At 42.6% G+C, this 22524-nt stretch overlaps 1 protein-coding gene across 2 annotated transcripts in view; it reads right to left on the reverse strand.

Annotated features, from left to right (window-relative positions):
- Positions 1-22524, reverse strand: part of MYO1A (myosin IA) — a 119149-nt gene that overhangs the window by 60025 nt on the left and 36600 nt on the right. For both annotated transcript variants that reach the window (XM_077483560.1, XM_077483559.1), the window contains exons 2-3: positions 21739-21885; positions 10812-10927 (exon numbers count right to left, since the gene is read on the reverse strand). In XM_077483560.1, coding sequence (XP_077339686.1) covers positions 10812-10927; positions 21739-21864 — 242 coding nt within the window. In that variant the 5' untranslated portion in view covers positions 21865-21885. The remainder of the gene's footprint in view (positions 1-10811; positions 10928-21738; positions 21886-22524) is intronic.

The following is a 22524-nucleotide window of genomic DNA, read 5'->3' on the forward strand; positions in this document are numbered from 1 at the left end:
TGGGACCAGACCTGTGGCACAGAGCACCTAGAGACCTAGCCCTGGAGTCATGGGAGAGATATAGAGGGGCCATCAAGGGTAGAAGATACGGAAATTCCCTGTATCAACATGCATTGGGAAGGGGACAGGACGGACATTCAGCAGGTGATCTATCAGGAAGGAATCCCATACCATCTCGATACCGGTCCGGTATTTTTAGACACTTTTGTTTGATGTAGAGTGGCGCACTGACGCGCCTGTCTATGTGAGTACCCCACATGGGGGTTTTTGTGATTAATAAACTGTTCAAACTATATTACACCATACAGTCCCTTTTTTACTAAACCAAGGTATCTGGTTAAAACTGCAGAGCCCCAGAGGTGGTTCACAAGCGTGTACTGACTGAGCTTAACTGCAAAGCCACACGCTCTGAGGTGAGCATTTAATACCTAGGGGGGAGGACCTGAGTGTGATCACTGCAGCTTGCATTGGATTATCTTCACAGCAGTTTGCAAATCGCATGGACTTTAAAGCACCTCTGAACTGATATAGTTGGACACATATGCACACAGAAGCAATTTTCTTTATAATATATATATATATATATATATATTTATATATATATATATATATTATATTTTTCTTCAGTGGATCAATTCTATTATATATGATCCTATGGACACTATCATTTTTGGTATAATTATTTGCCACATGGATGCACGCTAGCACTTTATACCAGTATATTTGTTTATTTTCATTTATTCATTCTAAAGTTTTATATTTTTATTTGTTGCACCATTGTCACTTTTCACAGATGGCAGAGACTGTGTTTTTCACTGTATGATTTTCATATATATTTATGCACTTTGGTTATCATATACACTGAATGTGTAGAGTCTATTTTATGTTTGGAAGCGCAGCGTATGTATTTATTTTGTTTATATCTGAATGACTTTATGAGATGTGTTTAACGATTGAAGCTGTTCTACGCTACCATTTAGGTGGTTTATAGTTAGTGGAGGCTCACAGGACATTTTTCATATATGTGAGATTAGAACTAGTGTCCCCATTGGAAGATTTGCCCTCTATTTCTTTTTTGAGGACAACCCAACATTTGGGATTTTCTTTTGCTTGAACTTTTGATGATAAACAAGACAATAGAGAGGGTGAATCTCCCGAATGGGAGAACGCTTTGCCTTTAGTTTTAGGTAAGAAATCAGTTAGCTATTGTAGGATTCTGAATGATTGGATATCTACAGTATATTACTCTTGCCTTCTGTGTGCTTAAAAGTCTACACTAGCTTGTTTGGCAAATGTTGAGTTAATTTCTGAGCCATCAGCAACTTCCTATCTATTCACAGGGGTATGAGGGCAGACAATGCTGGCCAGACATCACAATGAAATTATGCTGAGAATGTTATAGATTGACATTGCAGTTTCTGAGCACTTAGTCTGTCTGAGACAGCAGGTAATGGATGCTGTAATGGATTTAGCCATTGGCTAAGACAGTAAACGTTAACTGGTAAGCCTCGTGTGCCCCTTTATCCTGAGCAATATACCAGAAACCTAGTAATTCAACAGCAACCACAAGACCAAGGTAACGATATTCCTTTATCCTGGGAGTTTCATCCCGAAGAGGAAGTGAATTTACCTTTATATTACCTGGGAGCTAAGAGCTGTGCTTATCAGTGGTCACACCAACCTTCCTTCTTCACTGCTGGAATGGTAGCAAGAATTTCAGTATTCAACCACAGCTAATAATATTAAAATAGTACTACACCTCTTCCTCCCAGCACAGACAAAGGTAATGCACAGATGGAGTATTCACTGTTAAAGCATTGCATTTAAAAAAAAAAAACACTCCAGTTTCATCTCCTCCAGAAACAAATTTGTTCTACCAAAATATTTACATCTGTAGCACCCTCTAGTGTGCTAGAAGAATAGTGCATTTTTTTTATGTTGTAAAAAAGATGGTGTCTCCAGGACCTCCTGTTTCTTTCCAGAATCTTCTGGTACTTTCTGGAAAGAGAGGTGGAGAGGGGAGGTGGAGCCACCTGGGGTGTTCTAGGGAGCCCTGACCTGTCCCCAATCTGGATTGGCAGGGGGCAGGCCTCCTTAAGTGCCCAGGGTTGGCCCAGCTGGGGAGGTGTTTTATCGGGTGGAAGATGGAGATGGAGTGTTACACTGTCTGGGCCTTTGAGGGAGCTCCCCAGTCTGAGGGGGGGGGGTGACCTTGGGCCTGGGCTTGAGTGCAGACAAGACCCTCTTACAACCCACAGAGGTGTCCTGGACAGGAGGTACAGGAGGAGCAAGAGAGGACAGCGGGAGAACACTGCCGGGCAAGTCTCCAGGAGTTCTACAGAGGCAACCAGGAGGGCTGGTGAGTGTTCACACCATCGTGAGGACTGGGAGGCATTGCCTGATAGGACTGAGGTGCAGCAGTTTAGGATGGGTGCACAGCTAGTCTGCAGTATGGTGGTAGCACGGCTAGTGGAAAGGGGCAGCTGAAAAATTGAGCTTTCATCAGTTTCAAAAAACGGATGTTGACATCCGTTTTTCCATAGAGATGCATTGATGATGAAAAACGGACAAACGGACAGCGTGTATGAAAGTTTATTTTCTTTCTTAGGACCCTTTCACACGGGACGGATCCGTGATGATTCGCCCTGTGAACATCCACTTGCTCAGTGGGGATCGCTCTGTTGATCCCCGCTGAGTCGGCAGATGACAGGTCGGCCCCTGGGCAGAGACCGCCCTGTCAGATCTCCACTCTCCTCTATGGGGGATCCACTCTTCAGATGGATAGAAAAATGGGATTTTCTTCCGTGTGCAGATTCAGGCCATAGCAGAGACGGATGATATCGGGTGTCAGCGGATATTCATCTGCTGACACACGCTATCCCATAGGGATGCATGTATGTCCGTATTTCATCCAAAAATGGATGGATGAAATACGGACATATGGTCCACATGTGTGAAAGGGGCCTTAGAGACTGTACATGAAGTGCATTATACAGAATACCTCCATCATGTTGTTTCAGCCATCTCTATGGTATATCATATTTCCTTTTAGCATAAATAGGTGAACGTGACTGCTGAAAAGATAAATATAGCACAAGTCAGGAATCCCATGGGGCTACTAATTAACGTATGTAAAATTAATTATATTTACTATACTGTGGGTATGGTTCTGTTATACCTGTAGCTATAAGGAAAGGCACTTTTGCAAAAATAAACTGATGGAAAAGTGATGCTGATAAGCACCGTTCATATTAAATATTTGCTAAGTTGATCACTTTGTGATGTCTATGTCCAGTGGGATATTTACCTTTCATGGATGATATCACATCCTGAATTAGTGTGTGTGCCTACTGGCACATTTTTCATATCTTCCATTACAACTAGATAACAAGTAAAATATATTTCATTGTATAATACTTGAAAGCTCTTCATGGAATTATAACTTCGTAGGGGGTGTCCATGGCTGGCATTGCACAACACCGGAAATTGGAAATAGCTTTTGACATACTTGTATTGGGGGCCTCAAATAGCTGATGGGTGGTGAGTGTAAGTAGCACACTCCACAGCAGCCAGAAGAACACACATGAACTGGAGTGTGGTTTTTCCACTAAAGTTTATGTAACATTTCTGGTTATAAAAGTTTGCTGCCAAAACAAACTGATCATCATGACTATTGATTGGAATTTGCTTATCATTTGTGAACTTTGAAACAATCCAGGGAATGTGTATCTCTACCCATCTCCTTTCCTTGCTGACTGCAGCATGATGTTTTACATTGGCCTATAGTTACATAGTAGGAGAGGTCGAAAAAAGACACAAGTCCAACCTATGTGTGTGATTATATGCCAGTATTACATTGCATATCCCTGTATGTTGCAGTCATTCAGGTGCTTATCTAATAGTTTCTTGAAACGATTGATGCCCCCTGCTGAGTCCACCGCCTTTGGAAGGGAACTCCACATCCTTGCTGCTCTTACAGTAAAGAACCTTCTATGTAGTTTAGGGTAAACCTCTTTTCTTCTAATTTTAATGAGTGGCCACGAGTCTTTTAAACTCCCTTCTGCGAACAAGTTTTCTCCCTATTGTGGGGTCACCAGTATGGTATTTGTATATTGAAATCATATCCCCTCTCAAGTGTCTCTTCTGAAGAGAGAATAAGTTCAGTGCTCGCAACCTTTCTTCATAACTAATATCCTCCAGACCCTTTATTAGCTTTGTTGCCCTTCTTTGTACTCGCTCCATTTCCAGTACATCCTTCCTGAGGACTGGTGCCCAGAACTGGACAGCATACTCTAGGTGCGGCCGGACTAGAGTCTTGTAGAGCAGGAGAATTATCATTTTATCTCTGGAGTTAATCCCCTTTTTAATGTATGCCAATATTCTGTTTGTTTTAATAGCCGCAGCTTGGCATTGCATGCCATTGCTGAGCCTATCATCTACTAGAACCCCCAGGTCCTTTTCCATCCTGGATTTCCCCAGAGGTTCTCCCCCAGTGTATAGATTGCATTCATATTTACCCTACTTACCCAATAAGCAGGTATATGAAATACCTTATAGACAGGGTAAGGCTTGTATTATACGCTGACTTATGATAACTTTAGCCTAATTATGTGCACTCCTTGTGTAGATTTTTAAAAATGAACTTGCTTTAAAAAAATTGTTTCTTTTGGCAATCAGCCTACAATAGGAAAAGAAGATGCAGTTTCCTTCAGACCAACTAGACCAAATACAGCCTGTATTGTTACTTTTATAATGAGGTCATCTGGTAGCCTTCACATTGTTGTAAAGACTTCCCATGAGTATACCCCATACACAGGAACACGGAAGGTAAAGGTTAAAAGAAACCTATTCAGAGATATATGAAAGCTGCTATTGCTGACTAATTAAAGCAGAACTAAACCTAAACTGTGAGCAGGCAGCTCTTTATTGCAGAAGAGACATCCAATGTCTTTACTGCAATAACACACACTTACCTGCCTCCTCTATTGAATGTACACTGAGCTGCACAAAACGCCTGTGCTAGAATGACTTAAGCCGTGTACACACAAGCGGAACTTCCGACAGAAAAAGTCAGACGGGAGCATTTCATCATATATTCCAATCATGTGTATGCCCCATCTGACTTTTTACGTCCAAAATTCTGACGGACCTAGAAAGAGAACATGTTCTAAATTTTTCTGAAAGAACAAATTCCTATTGGGAAAACCGCACGTCTGTATGCTTTTCCGACGTACCATAAACGACGCATGCTCTGAAGCAAGTATGTTACATAGTTACATAGTTAGTAAGGTTGAATAAAGACACCAGTCCATCCAGTTCAACCTGTGTGAATGTCTACAATTGTCCCTATCCCAAGTATGAGACGGAAGCTATTGACTACTGGCTATTGAACTTTTTCTAGTCCCGTCATACGTGTTGCACGTCACCGCGTTCTTGATGATCGGACTTTGGCATGACTGTGTGTATGCAAGACAGCTTCAACGGAATTCCATTGGAGAAACCTTCAGAGTTTATTCAGACGGAAAAAACGCTTGCGTTTACACGGCATTACTCCCATATGCATGCGTTGGATATCATCATAGCCCAGCAGCAAATTAAGCTGCTAAAAACCCAGCACCCAGAAGTACCCCGGAAGGAGAAGATAATAGTGGGCAGCAAGGGATGCTTTATTTGCCATGACTGTCCCTTTCAGCTACATGACTGCTCTCACTGGGGTTTATTTACTAAAACTGGAGAGAGTGTAAAATCTGGTGCAGCTCTGCATAGAAACCAATCAGCTTCCAGGTTTTATTGCCAAAGCTTAATTGAATTAGATAAAGCACAGCTGCATCAGATTCTCAATGCACCAGTTTTAGGAAATCTACCCCACTATCTCCCAAAATATTGGATGTTAGGGTAAATAATATTCATTACAACTTAGTTATTTGGGCCTTCTATGCATGAACTAAAGTCCTTGTTTTTAAAGTAGGACTTTGCCTCTGCTGCTTCAATGCTCCACTCATCTTTTCCCACCGGTTGTGGGTATATCTGGTGTCCACCAAGTAAGCCTGTCCCTGTTCCAAGCACTGCCACTGTAGCACACACATTACACATGATGTCACATTGGAAGTCCCTGCCTGAGAACTGCCTCCATTTGATGTATTCACCCTTACAGGCTTACCTATGAAGAGCACATGAATAAAGTTTTATGAGATGTGGCATCATTGGGGTGTGGCCCTTGGTTTATTACAACAGAAATTATTATTTTAATACAAGATTTATATAGTGGCAACAGTTTGCACAGAACTTTACATTAAAAGGAGACATTACAGTTACAATATGATCCAATGCAAGAGTGTTAAGCCTAGTACACAATATCAGGTTTTTTTTGTTCAACCCAGTCAGTTGAATGAAAAAAAACTGGTAGCTCAGGTCGTACTAACTATCCGACGTTAGTATAGCGATCTCTCCCGCTGAGCTATTATGTTCTGACAGCGGGCCACCTCTCTCCTTCCAGGACACTACAGTCAGCACTCTCAGTCATTGGCTGAGAGCGCTGATCGGGAGATGGTCGGTTACTGGTTTTCCAGCATGCACGTCTGACAGAAGCCAGCCAGTTGCCATACAAACAGGCCAAATGTATGCCGGTTTTCATTGAAACGGCCGAAGTCGCCCAACATTCAGCTTGTGTGTACTAGGCTTTAGGAGGGGCCTGCTCCTGAGAGCTTACAATGTAATGGGGAGGGGCAAGTTGAACAAAAGGCAACAACTGTGAGGGATGTGCTGATGGAATAAATAAAAGGTCCCGTTGTTAGCTGAAATAAGGATAGTAGGCTTTCCTGAAGATATGAGTTTTCAGGGATTGCCTAGCAGTGGGCAGAGTAGGAGATAACTGGACAGATTGAAGTGGAGAGTTCCAGAGGATAACTGAGGCTCTGGAAAAGTCCTGATATAGCCTTCCCTTAAAATAAAATATGTGCTGCTGCACTTGATTATAAATCCATCTGCATTTACAGCTTTCTTTTACTGTATTCCCCCTGCAAAGTCTGACAAATACCTGTTGAGACTTCCAGTAAAGTCTACCTAATGCAGCTTTATGTGATGGTGTGACAACAATGCTGCGCTGCTTCTGGATTCAGAGCAGCTTTCATGTAGGCTGTTTCTGCGTGTGAGATGAAGAGATGTTGATGGGGGTGTCTCTATCAGCATTGTCACTACTAATTCACAACACTGTAGTTTGTCAGACAGCTGGAACCATTCCTGACCACTACTTTCTGGATTGGCAGCACTGTCTCTGTTGATGGAACCATCCCATTGTTAGTGTCTGGGAGGGGGAGCACGTGAGACACATATGAGGAAGAATTTGGCTAAGTCTAGGACGGTAAAGGACGTTTTTGTTAATTTTATGGTCTGAACATCACATAGTTAATGAATTTGGTGCTTGTTTACAGTGTCATACCTTAGTTGTCCTTTAATAATACCTTTGATTATATGTTATTATTATTATTATTATTATTATTATACACGATTTATATAGTGCCAACAGTTTACTCAGCACTTTACAATGTATAGGGAGGGGGGGGAACAACACAATTACAGTACAATATAAAAGGTACAGGAGGGCCCTGCTCATAGAGCTTACATTCTAAAGGGAGGGGGTGGTGGTACAAAAGGTAATAGCTGCAGAGAATGATTTGATGGGGGTGGCTCGGGGACAGTTGTTAGGTGGGTGTGGGATAGGTTTCCCTGAATAAATGTGTGTTTTTAAGGTTATACTAGAGTGCAAAGCATGAATGAAGGATGTGGAGTACTGGAGAATGTAAACTGCATGCAATACTGGATGAAATATCCAGGGCCGGCGTTACCACTAGGCGAAGTAGGCAGCCGCCTAGGGCACACTACCACCTAGGGCGCAGCCACGGCTTCTGTCCCGGTGAAGCTCCAGGCATGTGTGAGCTTGCTCCTGTTCTGTGCCAGGCTGGCTGTCTCAGGAACACATCAACTGTGTGCCGTCAATCCCCCAATGTGTCCCGCTGAGCGCCCAGCTGTCACATCTCCTCACAAAGCAATATCTCACAGCGCTATGTGTTTATGTGAGTGCAGGGCTCAGTGGAGATGGAAGCATTGAGAGGTGCAGCATCTGTTAGCTGACTTCCCGGCCAGCGGGCACACCATGGAGCAGCTGGAAGGTGGCCCTGGCGCAGACACCATGGAGTGGCTAGATGGAAATGCTGATGGGGATAATATGGAGTGCCTGGATGGCGGCACTGGTGGGGACACCTAAGCAATGATCCCCGCCCAGTGCTGAGGAGAGCACTGATGTGATGGTCAAAGAAGCGTAGAGGTAAGGAGGAGGATGGATCCTCCCTATCTACATTGAGCTGTGTGTGGGGGATGGGGGGTGGGTAGTGCAGGAAATAGGAGTCAGGTAGGTCAGTGCATGTGTCAGATAGGTAGGTCAGTGTATGTGTCAGGTAGGTAGGTCAGTGTATGTGTCAGGTAGGCAGGTCAGTGTTTGTGTAAGCTAGGTGGGTCAGTGTATGTGTCAGGAAGGTGGGTCAGTGTATGTGCCAGGTAGGCAGGTCAGTGTTTGTGTAAGCTAGGTGGGTCAGTGTATGTGCCAGGTAGGTAGGTCAGTGTTTGTGTAAGGTAGGTGGATCAGTGTGTGTGTCAGGTAGGTAGGTCAGTGTGTCTGTCAGGTAGGTAGGTCAGTGTATGTGTTAGGTAGGTGGGTCAGTGTATGTGTCAGTGTATTTGTCATGTAGGTCAGTGTAATGGTCAGGTAGGTCACATGTTACAAGGGTAGGGCAAAGGAGGTGGAGCTAGAGGTGGAGCCAGAGGTGGAGCCAGGGGGTGGCAAAATTCGGTTTTGTCTAGGGCAGTGATAACGAACCTTGGCACCCCAGATGTTTTGGAACTACATTTCCCATGATGATCATGCACTCTGCAGTGTAGTTGAGCATCATGGAAAATGTAGTTCCAAAACATCTGGGGTGCCAATGTTCGCCATCACTGGCCTAGGGTATCGAAAATTCTTGCACCAGCCCTGGAAGTATCTGTTAGTGTTTGATCACTTGAGGACTTTGGTTAGTTTCCTAAAAGCATATATCCACTGTTTTAGAAAACATTCTTAGAATCACAACTGACATTTGACTTATATTAAGACCCCTTTCACACCGAGGGCGTTTTGCAGGCGCTATAGCTTTAGAAATAGCGCCTGCAATCCGCCCTAAAGAAGCTGCACCATTGTGTGTAGTGTGAAAGCCCCGAGGGCTTTCACACCGGAGCGGTGTGCTGGCAGGACGTCAGGAAATGTCCTGCCAGCAGCTTCTTTGGAGCGGTAAAGGAGCGGTGTGTTTACCGCTTCTCCACCGCTGCTCCCCATTGAAATCAATGGGGCAGCGCTGTATTACCGTCGGCAAAATGCAGCGTATTGCAGGCGGTTTTAACCCTTTCTCAGGCACTAGCCGGGGTCAAAAGCACCCCGCTAGCAGCCAAAATGCGATGCAAATCCGACGGTAAAACAGCGCTAAAAATAGTGGCGTTTTACCGCCGACACTATAGGCTCTGCAGTGTGAAAGGGGTCTTATATACAGAATTTTATATCTCAAATCCAGGCAATTTTTTGGGTTGGGGCCCTATGGAGTTTAAGTATGGGTGCAGGGTATCCCTGGTCAGCCAAGATGTAGAGCTGTGCTGAAGGAGAGAGAGAGACAATTGCAGGGCTGAAATGCCAGGGTGGATGGTGAGGGCACATTGGGGACAAAAAAGAGGAACTTTTTTCACCCTTGACCTTCATCTAGCAAGTCCTGTAGCTTGGTACACAATGGCCTCGGCGCATAGGGGAAGGTACATCCTGTGTGTGGGTTCAACATGATAAGAAACAATAATATCTGGGAAGATAGCTACAAGAGTACATGTTAACAAGTGTTCTGCACTGAAGACTATTGATAGGGTGTTGCTCATGGAGAAATAGTGCTTTGCGCTTAAGACTTCTGTTCAGTGAGTCAAATTAATGGATACTAAGCTGTAAATGACGGTGTTTACAAGAAATGTAGTGAGCCACATATTCAGTTGTGCAGTAAAACATTTAGAATGCAACTGGACTGGGTATTTGTTTATTCCAAGTAACAGGCCTGTGGCTGGGAATATGGAGGAGGAGGTCCAGGCCAGGAGAATGTGAGTGACACAACATGGCAGAGTATCTCCAAACAACAGGTAGGTCACTATCCCACCCAAGAAGAAGCAGGGCTGGACCTGGGCTAGCATAGCACAAACCCCTGTCCCAAGGGCGTACATACAGGGGTAGCAGGGGGCGCCATTGAGACTTGGTCCCATGCTCCAGGGATCAGTGGGAAGGGCCTCGGCCTTCATTGTTTTTTGCACTGGGGCCCTGAAGGTTATAGTTACACCCCTGTCTTGTGCAATCTAGGTCCTTTACAAAAAAACTCAGGGAATTTTTATTTTTTCAGGTTTTTTTTTCTCTGTGCCTTTCTGTCTTGGTGCCCCTCTCTCTTTAATTTCTTGTGCTGGCATAAAAAGTGTCCAGAAATGTTCCCACTGGAGACAGACAACAGTAACAAGCCTTCTGCGTTCAATTCCAAACTGAAAGAAAATAATTTTGGCTAAGCCTCATCTTATGATCCCCACTAGAGTACCTGCTTTTATTGTGAAAAAGTCAGCAGCCCATAAGTACAGTACTATTATCTCCAGAACACAAACAGGCAAGAATCTGCAATAAAATGTAATAATGTGCAGTATACCCCAAAGCTTGTTCTTGAGCAAAGCAGAAGTTTCATTTAGCCATGTTAATTTCCTTTTAACCCACTTACATATGTGGCTTCAGCTGGTACATAACGCTGTTTCTGTACTCCTCTATCTTCTCAGGGGTGTAGATGGTAAGTTGCTTGTAGGGGTTTACTGATATAACCACATTGCCAATGTATGTCTGGCAGAAAATAAAGATAAATATTTAATTAGTTAAATTAGAGTCAAATTGCAGACTCAAATGGTGCCCTCACACATAACAATGAATAATTATTTATCATTAATGTGATCATAGATATGAGAAGTTTCAAATGATCATTTGACAGATAAAAAAGTCAAATTCAGTCCAATTTGATTTACGTTTTTCTACTGGTATAATATAGTCCCTTTTCAATTAAAATAATTATTCAAAACAATGGTTTAATACAATCAATTTCAAGAAGCTTTGATCTAATTCCTCATATACAGACAACATAAAGATAACATTCTAGTTACATGGAAGAAAAGAAAAGGTAACACACACAATTATATTTAACATGTTTTCTAATGCCGCGTACACACGAGCGGACTGTATGGCGTACTTAGTCCGTCGAAACACATTTCAGCGGACAATCCGCTCGTGTGTGGGCTTCAGCGGACTTTTTCAGCGTGCAGTCCGGCAGTCCGTGTGTGGTCAAGTCCGTTCAGTCGAAAGTACGACAGACTGTCCGTTGGATTGTATGACGAACTAAGTACGCCATACAGTCCGCTCGTGTGTACGCGGCAATACAATCCGACGGACAGTCCGTCGTACTTTCGAATGAACGGACTTGACCACACACGGATGCACAAACAGTCCGTCGAAAGCTTGCGCGATGACGTGTCCAGCACGTACGACGGGACTAGAAATAGGAAGTCCAAGACACAGCAAAGCACCCTTCCGCCGTGTAAATCCTTTCTGGGCATGCGCCATTCTTAGTCCGTCGAACTAGCCTACTGACGAGCGGATTGTCCGCTGAAACCAAAGTACGACGGACAGAATTTAGAAAAATCCGAAATTCTTAGTACGCCGGACTGCACGCTGAAAAAGTCCGCTGAAGCCCACACACGAGCGGACTGTCCGCTGAAATGTGTTTCGACGGACTAAGTACGCCATACAGTCCGCTCGTGTGTACGCGGCATAATTCTCACTTCATTTTGTTTATAATGTCTGGGAAGGTTCTGTTTTATCCAGGTCATGGTATAGCTAGCTGTAGTTAGTTACACACTAATAAAGGGTTAATTCACCTATACAGAAAAATGTAAAGGTGAGCTAACACTGAGCACCAACCCCTATCCCAAGTCCTCGTTGTACCTACTTCTGGGGTTGAAATTCCCACTCTTCTATCTCTTCTTCATCAGTGCTTCCAGGACAGATCAGTTGGATTCTGATTGGTTACCGCCATCAATATAATCTGTGGGTGGCCCTGGTGGCACCATCCAGCTGGACAAACTTCAATCTGAAGATCGAAGGAGCCAGGTAGGAAATTGTCAACTGAACAGCGACTGCAGCCAATAAACTACCCTAACTATTCAAGAATTCTGGCAGACGCCGGCTGTCAGAATACAATAGGTGGCCAGGGAGATCAGAGGATCTGTTTCATTGCTTTTGTTCAGCCTGTAGACTGAACGAAAGATATCTATATGTGTTTATGTGTTTATCTACTACAATATTTATATTACCCAATTAAAAATGAAAACTTCAAAGAAAATGTTTTTTAAACAATCCTAAAGTTACATTCCTTAATCATTATTAAACCCAAAACAAAACAAAAAAATTATATATCGCAGCTTATCAATCCTTAAACAGTTCTAAAGGCTCGAAGCTTTTTAACTTCATGAATTCCTAATACTTACCAGAGCCCCATCTCGATCCAGCGATGTGCACAAGAGCCCAGGCTCACTGGGGACCCTCCCTACTTATTGACTGATACAGCAGCCAGAGCTATTGGCTCCCGCTGCTGTCAATCACAGCCAGTGAGCCAAAGAAGAGAGAAAGGGGATGGGGCAGAGCTGCAGCTCTGTGTGTGAAGGGACACACAGAGCAGCGGCTCGGTTGGGATGCCCCAGAGGAAGCTGCGTGCTCTGGGGGCACGCGACAAGAGGAAGGGGTCCGGAGGGCCGATGGTGAACCTAAGAAGGGGAGGATCGGGGGCTGCTCTGTGCAAAACCGTTACATAGAGCAAGTAAATATGACGTTTGTTATTTTTTTTAAAGAAAAAATAATGCCTTTAATATCACTTTAAATATGGTAGCTACATTCATTTTCCTTTATGGTGATTTAGTGATCCGGCCTGGTGATCCAGCCAGTAACACACTTTTTCTCTTAGGGTGTCCCCATTCAGCTGAATTGTCAATGAGGGTTTATGAACTTATAGTATGATTAATTAACCCCTGCGCTCACAATTCACTAATACTCCGCACCTAGACGCAAAATAGTGTGTCAATGTGATAATAAACTAAACCTCCTTGGGCATGGAGTTCACCAGAGCTTCACAGGTTGCCACTGGAGTCCTTTTCCACTCCTCCATGATGACATCACAGAGCTGGTGGATGTTAGAGACCTTGAGCTCCTCCACCTTCCGTTTGAGGATGCCCCATGGATACTCAATAGGATTTAGGTCTGGGGACATTCTTGGCCAGTCCATCACCTTTACCGTCAGCTTTTCTAGCAAGGCAGTGGTGGTCTCGGAGGTGTGTTTGGGGTCATTATCATCTTGGAATACAGTCCTCAAATGGAGGGGATCATGCTCTGCTTCAGTATGTCACAGTTCATGTTGGCATTCATGGTTCCCTCAATGAACTGTAGCTCCCCAGTGCTGGCAGCACTCGTGCAGCCCCAGACCATGACACTCCCATCACCATGCTTGACTGTAGGCAAGACACACGTGTACTCCTCACCTACTCCTGGTTGCCGCCACACACGCTTAACACCAGCTGAACCAAATAAGTTTATCTTGGTCTCATCAGACCACAGGACATGGTTCCAGTAATCCATGTCCTTAGTCTGCTTGTCTTAAGTAAATTTTTTGCAGGTTTTCTCCTGCATCTTCTTTAGAAGAGGCTTCCTTCTGGGACGACAGCCATGCAGACCAATTTCATGCAGTGTGCGGCATATGGTCTGAGCACTGACAGGCTGACCCGCCACCTCTTCAACCTCTGCAGCAATACTGGCAGCACTCATACGTCTATTTCCCAAAGACAACCTCTGGATATCATATGACGCTGAGCGCGTGCACTCAACTTCTTTGGTCAGCCATGGTGAGGCCTGTTCTGAGTAAAACCTGCTGTATGGTGTAGGCCACCGTGCTGCAGCTCAGTTTCAATGTATTGGCAATCTTTTTATAGCCTAAGCCATCTTTACGTAGAGCAACAGTTTTTTGTTCAGATCCTCAGAGAATTCTTTGCCATGAGGTGCCATGTTGAACGTCCAGTGACCAGTATGAGAGCAAGAACACCAAATTTAACACACCTGCTCCCCATTCACACCTGAAACCACTAATGAGTCTTATGACACCGGGGGAGGGAAAATGGCTAAATGGGCCCAATTGGACATTTTCACTTAGCGGTGTACTCACTTTTTTTGCAAGCGGTTTATACATTAACCCTTTAAAGTCCACATTTTTCAATGAATTGGCGTGACTCAAAATGTGCTCTACCAAACGGTGGAGTGGAACTTCAAAGGGCTAATGGCTATGTATTGAGTTATTTTGAGGGGACAGCAAACTTACACTGTTATACAAGCTGTACACTCACTACTTTACATTGTAGCAAAGTGTCATTTCTTCAGTGTTGTCACATAAAAAGATATAATAAAATATTTACAAAAATGTGAGGGGGTGTACTGACTTTTGTGAGATACTGTATCTGTACTGAACCAATATGTATTCATTTCTATGGCAATAACACAGGAATGTGTTCCCAAGGTTCCTGTTTACATAGCAATGATAATGCATTACTGTCTCATATCTTATCTGATCAAGGTGCTAGGAACCACTGACACTGAATGACTAGTCAAGGCACAGCGGGGTGAATATTGAGTTTCCCGTCAGTCTTCCGTCTTCTCATAGCATTATGGATGGAGTAGCAGTCAGTGCGGTGCAGCCACACCAAACTCGTGGCAATGATCTGCATTGCTCAGAAGACATGCATACTTATATTCAAAATAATATTTAACTATTGGGCGGCTAATATGTCTTTTCAGTTTTCTCCAGACAATTCACTGTCAGATTAATTCTCAAAGAAAACCTGTATTTTAAACATTTTATTTTAAAGCTGAACTCCACGCAGATATAAAAGGCACACATTAATGTAGCACTGTATTCATTAATACGTGATCAAATTTATGTTTTAATGCAAACAGTCTAATTTTGACTTTGGAAAACTCTCCTGCAGTCCATGTACAGCAGAGCACAGAGAAGGTGAATGAGAAGCAGCACAAGGAGCAAATTAAGTCTGCTGCAGTGCAAGATGCACACCGATTGGAGGAGAGAGTGACCATGGGATGAGCTCACAAGTGTGCTGCTACTCTTTCTCCTACCCAGTCACAGGGTGGGGGAGGAGACCTGTATGTGAAAGATCATGTTCACTCCCCTACCAGATAGACCTATGCTGTGTGGCAGATCTGTGTAAATTTCAGTACTGAATGGACAGAAATACAAACCTAACTCTTAAATAAGCTTTGTATCTGTATTTTCAGCTCTTAGTATGACAGTCTGTATCTTGGGTTACCCAATTAACCCCTTCAGAAGATTTACCCCCCTTCATAAACAGGCCATTTTTTATGATACAGCGCTACGTTACTTTAACTGACAATTGCGCGGTCATGCAATTCTGTACCTAAATAAAACATTCATGCTTTTTTTACCCACAAATAGAGCTTTCCTTTGGTGGTATTTCATCACCTCTGCGTTTTTCAGGTTCAAATTTAGGATGCACGTGGCCGAAACCGAAACCAAAATTGACAATTTAAAAAAAAAAATATATTTTTATAAGTAATTGTATTACGTTTGACTTTTTAATTAATATAATGAATATGAATTTATTGTCGGCCTTTTGAAGTTACATAGTTACATAGTAGGTGAGGTTGAAAAAAGACACAAGTCCATAAAGTCCAACCTGTGTGTGTGATTATATGTCAGTATTACATTGTATGTTATGGTCGTTCAGGTGCATATCTAATCGTTTTTTGAAATTATCGATGCTTCCCACTGAGACCACCGCCTGTGGAAGAGAATTTCACATCCTTACCGCTCTTACAGTAAAGAACCCTCTATGCCAGTGATGGCGAACCTTGGCACCCCTGATGTTTTGGAACTACATTTCCCATGATGCTCAAGGACTCTGCAGTGTGGTGGAGCATCATGGGAAATGTAGTTCCAAAACATCTGGAGTGCCAAGGTTCGCCATCACTGCTCTATGCAGTTTAAGGTTAAACTGCTTTTCTTGTCATTTTAATGAATGGGCGCGTGTCTTATTAAACTCCCATTCGCAGAAAAGTTTTATCCCTATTGTGAGGTCACCAGTACGGTATTTGTATATTGAAATCATATCCCCTCTCAAGCGTTTTTTCTCCAGAGAGAATAAGTTCAGTGCTCACAACCTTTCCTCATAACTAATGTCCTCCAGACCCTTTATTAGCTTTGTTGCCCTTCTCTGGACTCTCTCAAGTTCCAGCACATCCTTCCTGAGGTCTGGTGCCCAAAACCTGGACAGCATACTCCAGGTGCGGCTGGACCAGAGTCTTATAGAGCGGGATAATTATCGTTTTATCTCTGGAGTTAATCCCCTTTTTAATGCATGCCAATATTCTGTTTGCTTTGTTAGCAGCAGCTTGCCATTGCATACCTGAGCCTATCATCTACTAGGACCCCCATGTCCTTTTCCATCCTAGATTCCCCCAGAGGTTTACCCCCTAGTGAGTAGATTGCATTCATATTTTTGCCACCCAAATGCTTAATTTTACAATTGTGTACATTAAACCTCCTATGGCGTTAAAAATCCTGCTTGCTGCATTTTTGGTGCATATTTGGCAAACCGCACCGAAAACGCATCTCACCATTAAAAACACAGCAAGAACGTATTAAAAATGCACAAGTTTTTGATGCATTTTGTGAGTCACATGACCTATGAAAAACACACCGTAAGCAAGGTAAAGTCGCAGTAAAATCACGGCAAAATCACTGTAAAATTGTGGGCATTTTGGGCAGCCATTAACAGCACTTTTTCCTTTTGGCACAACGCTGAAAACGCTATTTTCTGCTGATACTTCTCGGCGGCCAAAACTTTGGTGCGTCACTAATATTTTTTACTTTCTGCTATAAAATATATTCCATAAAAAAATCTAAATTCTTCATAAATTTAGGTCAATATGTATTCTGTTACATATTTGTGGTATACAGAAATACCAATGTATATTGATTGGTTTGCGCAGAAGTCATATAGTCTACAAACTATGGGAAGTTTTTATTTATTTATTTATTTTTACTAGTAATGGCAGCTATCAGCGACTTATAGCGGGGTTGCGATATTGCGGAGAACATTCTGACACTAACTGACACTTTTTGGGGACCAGTGACACTAATACAGTGATCAGTGCTAAAAAATATGCAATGCCACTATACTAATGACACTGGCTGGTAAGGGGTTAACTTCAGGGGCGATCAAAGTGTTAACTGTGTGCCTAGCCAGTGTTTTACTGTGTTGGGTACTTTTACTAGAGGAAGAGATGGAATTTATTCCCCGCTTTGCAGGGACACAAATTCCATCCCTTCCCTCCTGTCAGAATGTCTGCCTTGTTTACAACGATCGGTGGGTGCACGGCTAATCACAGTCAAAGCGAGCCACCAGTGGGGTGCATGCGCACCCCTACCCAGAAGTGTCAGATCATATATATATATATATATATATATATATATATATATATACCGTATATGTGATCCAGTGCACAGGAGGTGCAGCCCTGTAGCAGTAAAGCTGTTATAGGTCGGACCTTAAGTGGTTAACCATCATCATTAGAAAAAAATGAGTAAATTTTCTTGAATCAATATCTATGATTACTTCCCGACAGGATACTAATAATACAGATTGCAAAGCGCTATGGGTTAATTTACTAAAGAGAATTAGACTGTTCACTTTGCAAGGGAAGTTACACTTTACAAGGGAGTTTTCCCAAGAACTTGGTAAATGTGGTGGAACTCTACTGACTTCCACCATCCAATCATCTGCAAGAAAAAATGCTGTTTTTTTTTTTTTTACAATTTTTCTTGCACCTGATTGGGTATCCTTTGCAAAGTAATATTTCACCACATTCACTAAGCTCTGTGGATGATTAACTTGCAAAGTGAATAGTCGATTTGCCATTAGTGAATCAATCATCTAGTGTCTATACAACAAACAAAGGATCGAAAAAGAAAAATTGTGAAAACAATTTCAGTACATCAAATAGTCAAATTCCAAGTTCTAAGCTGTATGATAATGAGAAACTTTCTCTGCCTTATACTACCTGTATCATCCTGCCAAAGGCCTCATAAAAAGGTGGCCATAAGGGTGTAGTCACTTCCTCTTCTGGGGGCCTAGATATTTTGACATTTGACAATATACGATGAACTGCATTGAACTTATTGCTGTTGCTATGACAGCGGAACTCACTATATAAGCTGGCATTAGACACCTGACTCCATCAACCTTTGATGAGCTCACGTGTTCAGTGACGCAACGCGCCAGGAAGGAGGCAGGTGTCGTCACTTCCGGCTTACGGCCGAGACTGGAAGTACCTTAAATAGATGTACCTAGGATTTTTAGCATGGTCCTGGAAGTGTTATTCATTGAGTGTGCTTATCACACTTATTTCTGTTCACAATTTTTTATTATTTATCACTTTTAGTTAGCGCCACATACTTTTATATTTATTTACTTTTTTCTGTGTAGGAACACTTTCGTATGTTGGCAGCTTCTCATATTCATATATTTTGTTTATTTGAGGGAGTTTAGGTTTTGCTCATTAGTTCCCTTCTCTTTCATATGAGGAACTGCGATTATTATTATTATTATACAGGATTTATATAGCACCAACAGTTTGAGCAGCGCTTTGCAACATAAGGGCAGACAGTACAGTTACAATACAATTCAATACAGGAGGAATCAGAGAGCCCAGCTCATTAGAGCTTGCAATCTAAAGGGGAGGGTCAAGTGATACAAAAGTTAATAACTGATGGGAATGATCTGATGGAGAAAATAAAAGTACAGTTGATAGGTGAAGGCAGAAAAGGCTTCTCTGAAGATAAGGGTTTTCAGGGATTGCCTAAAAGCAAACAGAGTAAGATATAGTCACACAGATTGGGGTAGGGAGTTCCACAGGATAGGAGTGGCTCGGTAAAAGTCCTGGAGATGAGCACGGGAGGAGGTGATGAGGGAACTAAAAAGCAGGAGGTCTTGGGAGGAATGAAGGGAACGAGTACGTTTGTATTTTGAGACTAGGTTGGTGATGTAGCTGGGGGCTGAGTTGTGGATGGCTTTGTAAATTGTTGTTAGAATTTTGAATTTAATTGGTTGGGTGGGTGGAAGCCAGTGGATGGATTGACCGAGAGGGGTAGCAGACACTAAATGATTGGTAAGGTGGATGAGCCTTGCAGCATGATGGACTGAAGGGAGGTAGCCTATGTAAAGGTAATCCCGTGAGGAGGGAGTTGCAGTAGTTGAGACGGGAGATGACCAAGGATTGAACTAGGAGCTTTGTGGTGTCATTGGTTAGGAAGGGGCGTAATTTTGGGATGTTACGGAGGTTCAGGTGGCAAGATTTGGACAGTGTTTAGACATGGGGCTGCAAGGATAGTTCAAAGTCCAGGGTTACACCTAGAGCCTTGGCATGCAGGGATGGGCTGATGGTAGTGCTGTCGATCTTGACAGAGATATTAGGGAAAGAGGCATGTGGGGGAAGAAAAATCATGAGCTCAATTTTGGATAGATTGAATTTGAGGAAGTGATGTGATATCAAGGCTGATAAGTCTGTTAGTAAAAAAGTGATATGTGAGGAGACTGAAGGAGTGAGCCGAGGGGTAGAGAGATAAATTTGTATAACAGAGAATTGGAGAGGAGAGGAGGAAGTAGGTGTGCTAACGCTAAAGGTGCGGTTGGATAAATAGAACCAGCGAAGAGTACAATCACGGAGACCAAAGGCGTGGAGTTTTTTGAGCAGGAGCAGGTGGTCTACTGCATCAAAGGCACCAGAGGGGTCCAGGAGTAGGAGTACAGAATAGTGTCCATTGGATTTAGCTGTGATTTTCACAACCTGTTGCCGCCCACCTGTAGGTAGGCACAGTCTATTTTCTCCACTGCAGGTGGCGTTCAACCACAGTGATATTGCAGGGGGAGAGGAAATCTAGGGGAACGCAGTTCCTCTATGGTTTGCTGGGTCACTGGGGAAGCTATCCAGTTGGATGCTGCCACCCCATGTGACTCTAGCAGCCATATTGGGTTAGGCAGAGCCTAGTTAAAGCCCTGGCCCTTAGACATGGTGCTTTTCGCATGTGGATAGTGAAGGGACAGGTAACCTGTATGGCAGGGACAGTGATTAGTGGCAGGGAAAGGTTCTAGATGAGTAGGGAGAGGATAGGGACATGCCATCCTCCTGAAGACCTCCCCACTCCTCAAAGCAGACACTGCTGGCACATCTAGACCTGCTCTGTTGCTGATATTGCCATAAGTGTTCCCAGCCATGTCCCTTCCTGTTGGGTTTGTCGTGAATTATTGTATTTTGAATTATTACAAGCTCTGTTCTCTGCAATCAGACTCTGTGTATTTACTGCCGCCGCACCATGCTACACCTCCCTACATGCATAACACCAGCAGCAAAAGGGCAGGCTTTAACACCCAGATACTCAGAACTTTTTAAAGGGATGCCAAGGCGGGCAGGAAAGGGATTACGATTACTGGGATGGCTTGTTTGATGTATAGACATTGAAAGTAGTAATACATCATGTATCATTTTATAGTAGTGTTCCATAGTCTATTCCAGTGATGATGAACCTTGGCATCCCATGTGTTTTGGAACTACATTTTCCATGATGCTCATGCACTGTGCAGTGTAGTTGAGCATCATGGGAAATATGGTTCCAAAACATCTGAGGTGCCAAGGTTCACCATCACTGGTTTATACCATTCATTAGTGGTTTATACCATTCATTAGTAGATACTTGAAATATAATGTAGCAGCTATTTATTTATTTATATAAAATACTGATAATAGCAGTGCAGAGTATTTTATCAGTTTGTTAGATTATGTTACACTGATACCTGGCTAGCCACAGACTGGAGATAGTAGTCAGAGAAATTGGATTACCCCAAGTAGGAGTCATGGTATAAACATGCAAGCTAATGCTTTCCGAGTTGCATATTATTACCCATCAATCTATAAGATAGAATAGCAAATCAGAAAAACCTATTCTAGCCTGCTGACTCTTCCCCTGAGATCAATCATATTCAGAGAGGCTACAGTTTGTGTGCTTATTGTTATCTCTTGATCCAACCATCATCAGTAAGAATGGACAATGATCATATCTATAGATAACCCGAAATAAATAATTCCCTGCTGTCTAACCTGCAGAGATCAAATCCATGGGCTGGTCAAACCTGTTACAATCTGATTATAAAATCTCCATTAGATTTACCAAAAAGTACCTAGCTTGATAGCTGACTTAATTGAATATGTATTGAATGGATTGGTGGGGTAGGCCATAGGACTACATTATTCATCATAATTCAAAAAAAAAAAAAAATTGTACAATTGGAAAGTAAAGTATTTGGCCAGCATTAGCTAGGTGCCTACCCTGTGAGCCCTACACACTCATTGTATCTGCCTACTGCTAACCTGGCAACATCCACTGTACAGATGATAAAGCATGTAGATTGTATTGCATTATTAGTAACATTATTATAGAACTGTAACTATAACAGAAAACAAAATTGCATGCTTACATAGATTTCATCATTTTTGAATCTTTCCTTCAGGTTCTGAAGCAGGGAATCCTCTGACAGTGTATTCAGCAGAATCATATCACCCACCCCAACCATGCCATCCAGAAAGGATAAGTTGAAATCCATTGTTGCAGATCTGCCTGGAAACTAAACAAAAATAAATTATGAATAGGTAAATATGGCATAGTTCCAGCAGTATCAGAAACCCATAATTATTTTTGGAGATATCTATTATTATAATATAAAGAGCCAAATGCATTTACACAGAGCAACCCCGAACAATTAATATTTCACCAAACTTTGCCAGACACATTACAGTCTGAATTACAGCATCTCTTAGATTTGCCAAAAATACATAATAATAATACATAATATGATGACCTACCTAAACTATTCAATCAAGTTTTGTTTGTAGACTAAAGGAGATCACATGATCATCTTGTAACATGTGGTGAGCTTCAAGTGTAATTAAAGTTGATTTGCTGACTACTGTAATTTGGTCATCATCAAGCTCTTTTTTAACAGATCATTCACATGCAGTAAATATAAAGGTCCACTAATGCCGCATACACACGACCATGCTTTCTGGCAGACTAGGTCTGACGGAATCAGTCCGTCATACAATTCCATCGTGTGTGGGCTAATCCAATCACTTTTCGCTAAAAAAATCAGACGGACCTAGAAATAAAACATATTTCAATACGACGCAAAGGAAGCTATTGGCTACTGGCTATTGAACTTCCTTTTTTAATCCGTCCCATGTCATCATGTTCAAAACGAACGGAC

This window comes from Lithobates pipiens, unplaced genomic scaffold (assembly GCF_037356315.1).
Source record: "Lithobates pipiens isolate NorthernLeopardFrog02 unplaced genomic scaffold, aLitPip1_a1.2 Scaffold_16, whole genome shotgun sequence".
NCBI classification, from domain to species: domain Eukaryota; kingdom Metazoa; phylum Chordata; class Amphibia; order Anura; family Ranidae; genus Lithobates; species Lithobates pipiens.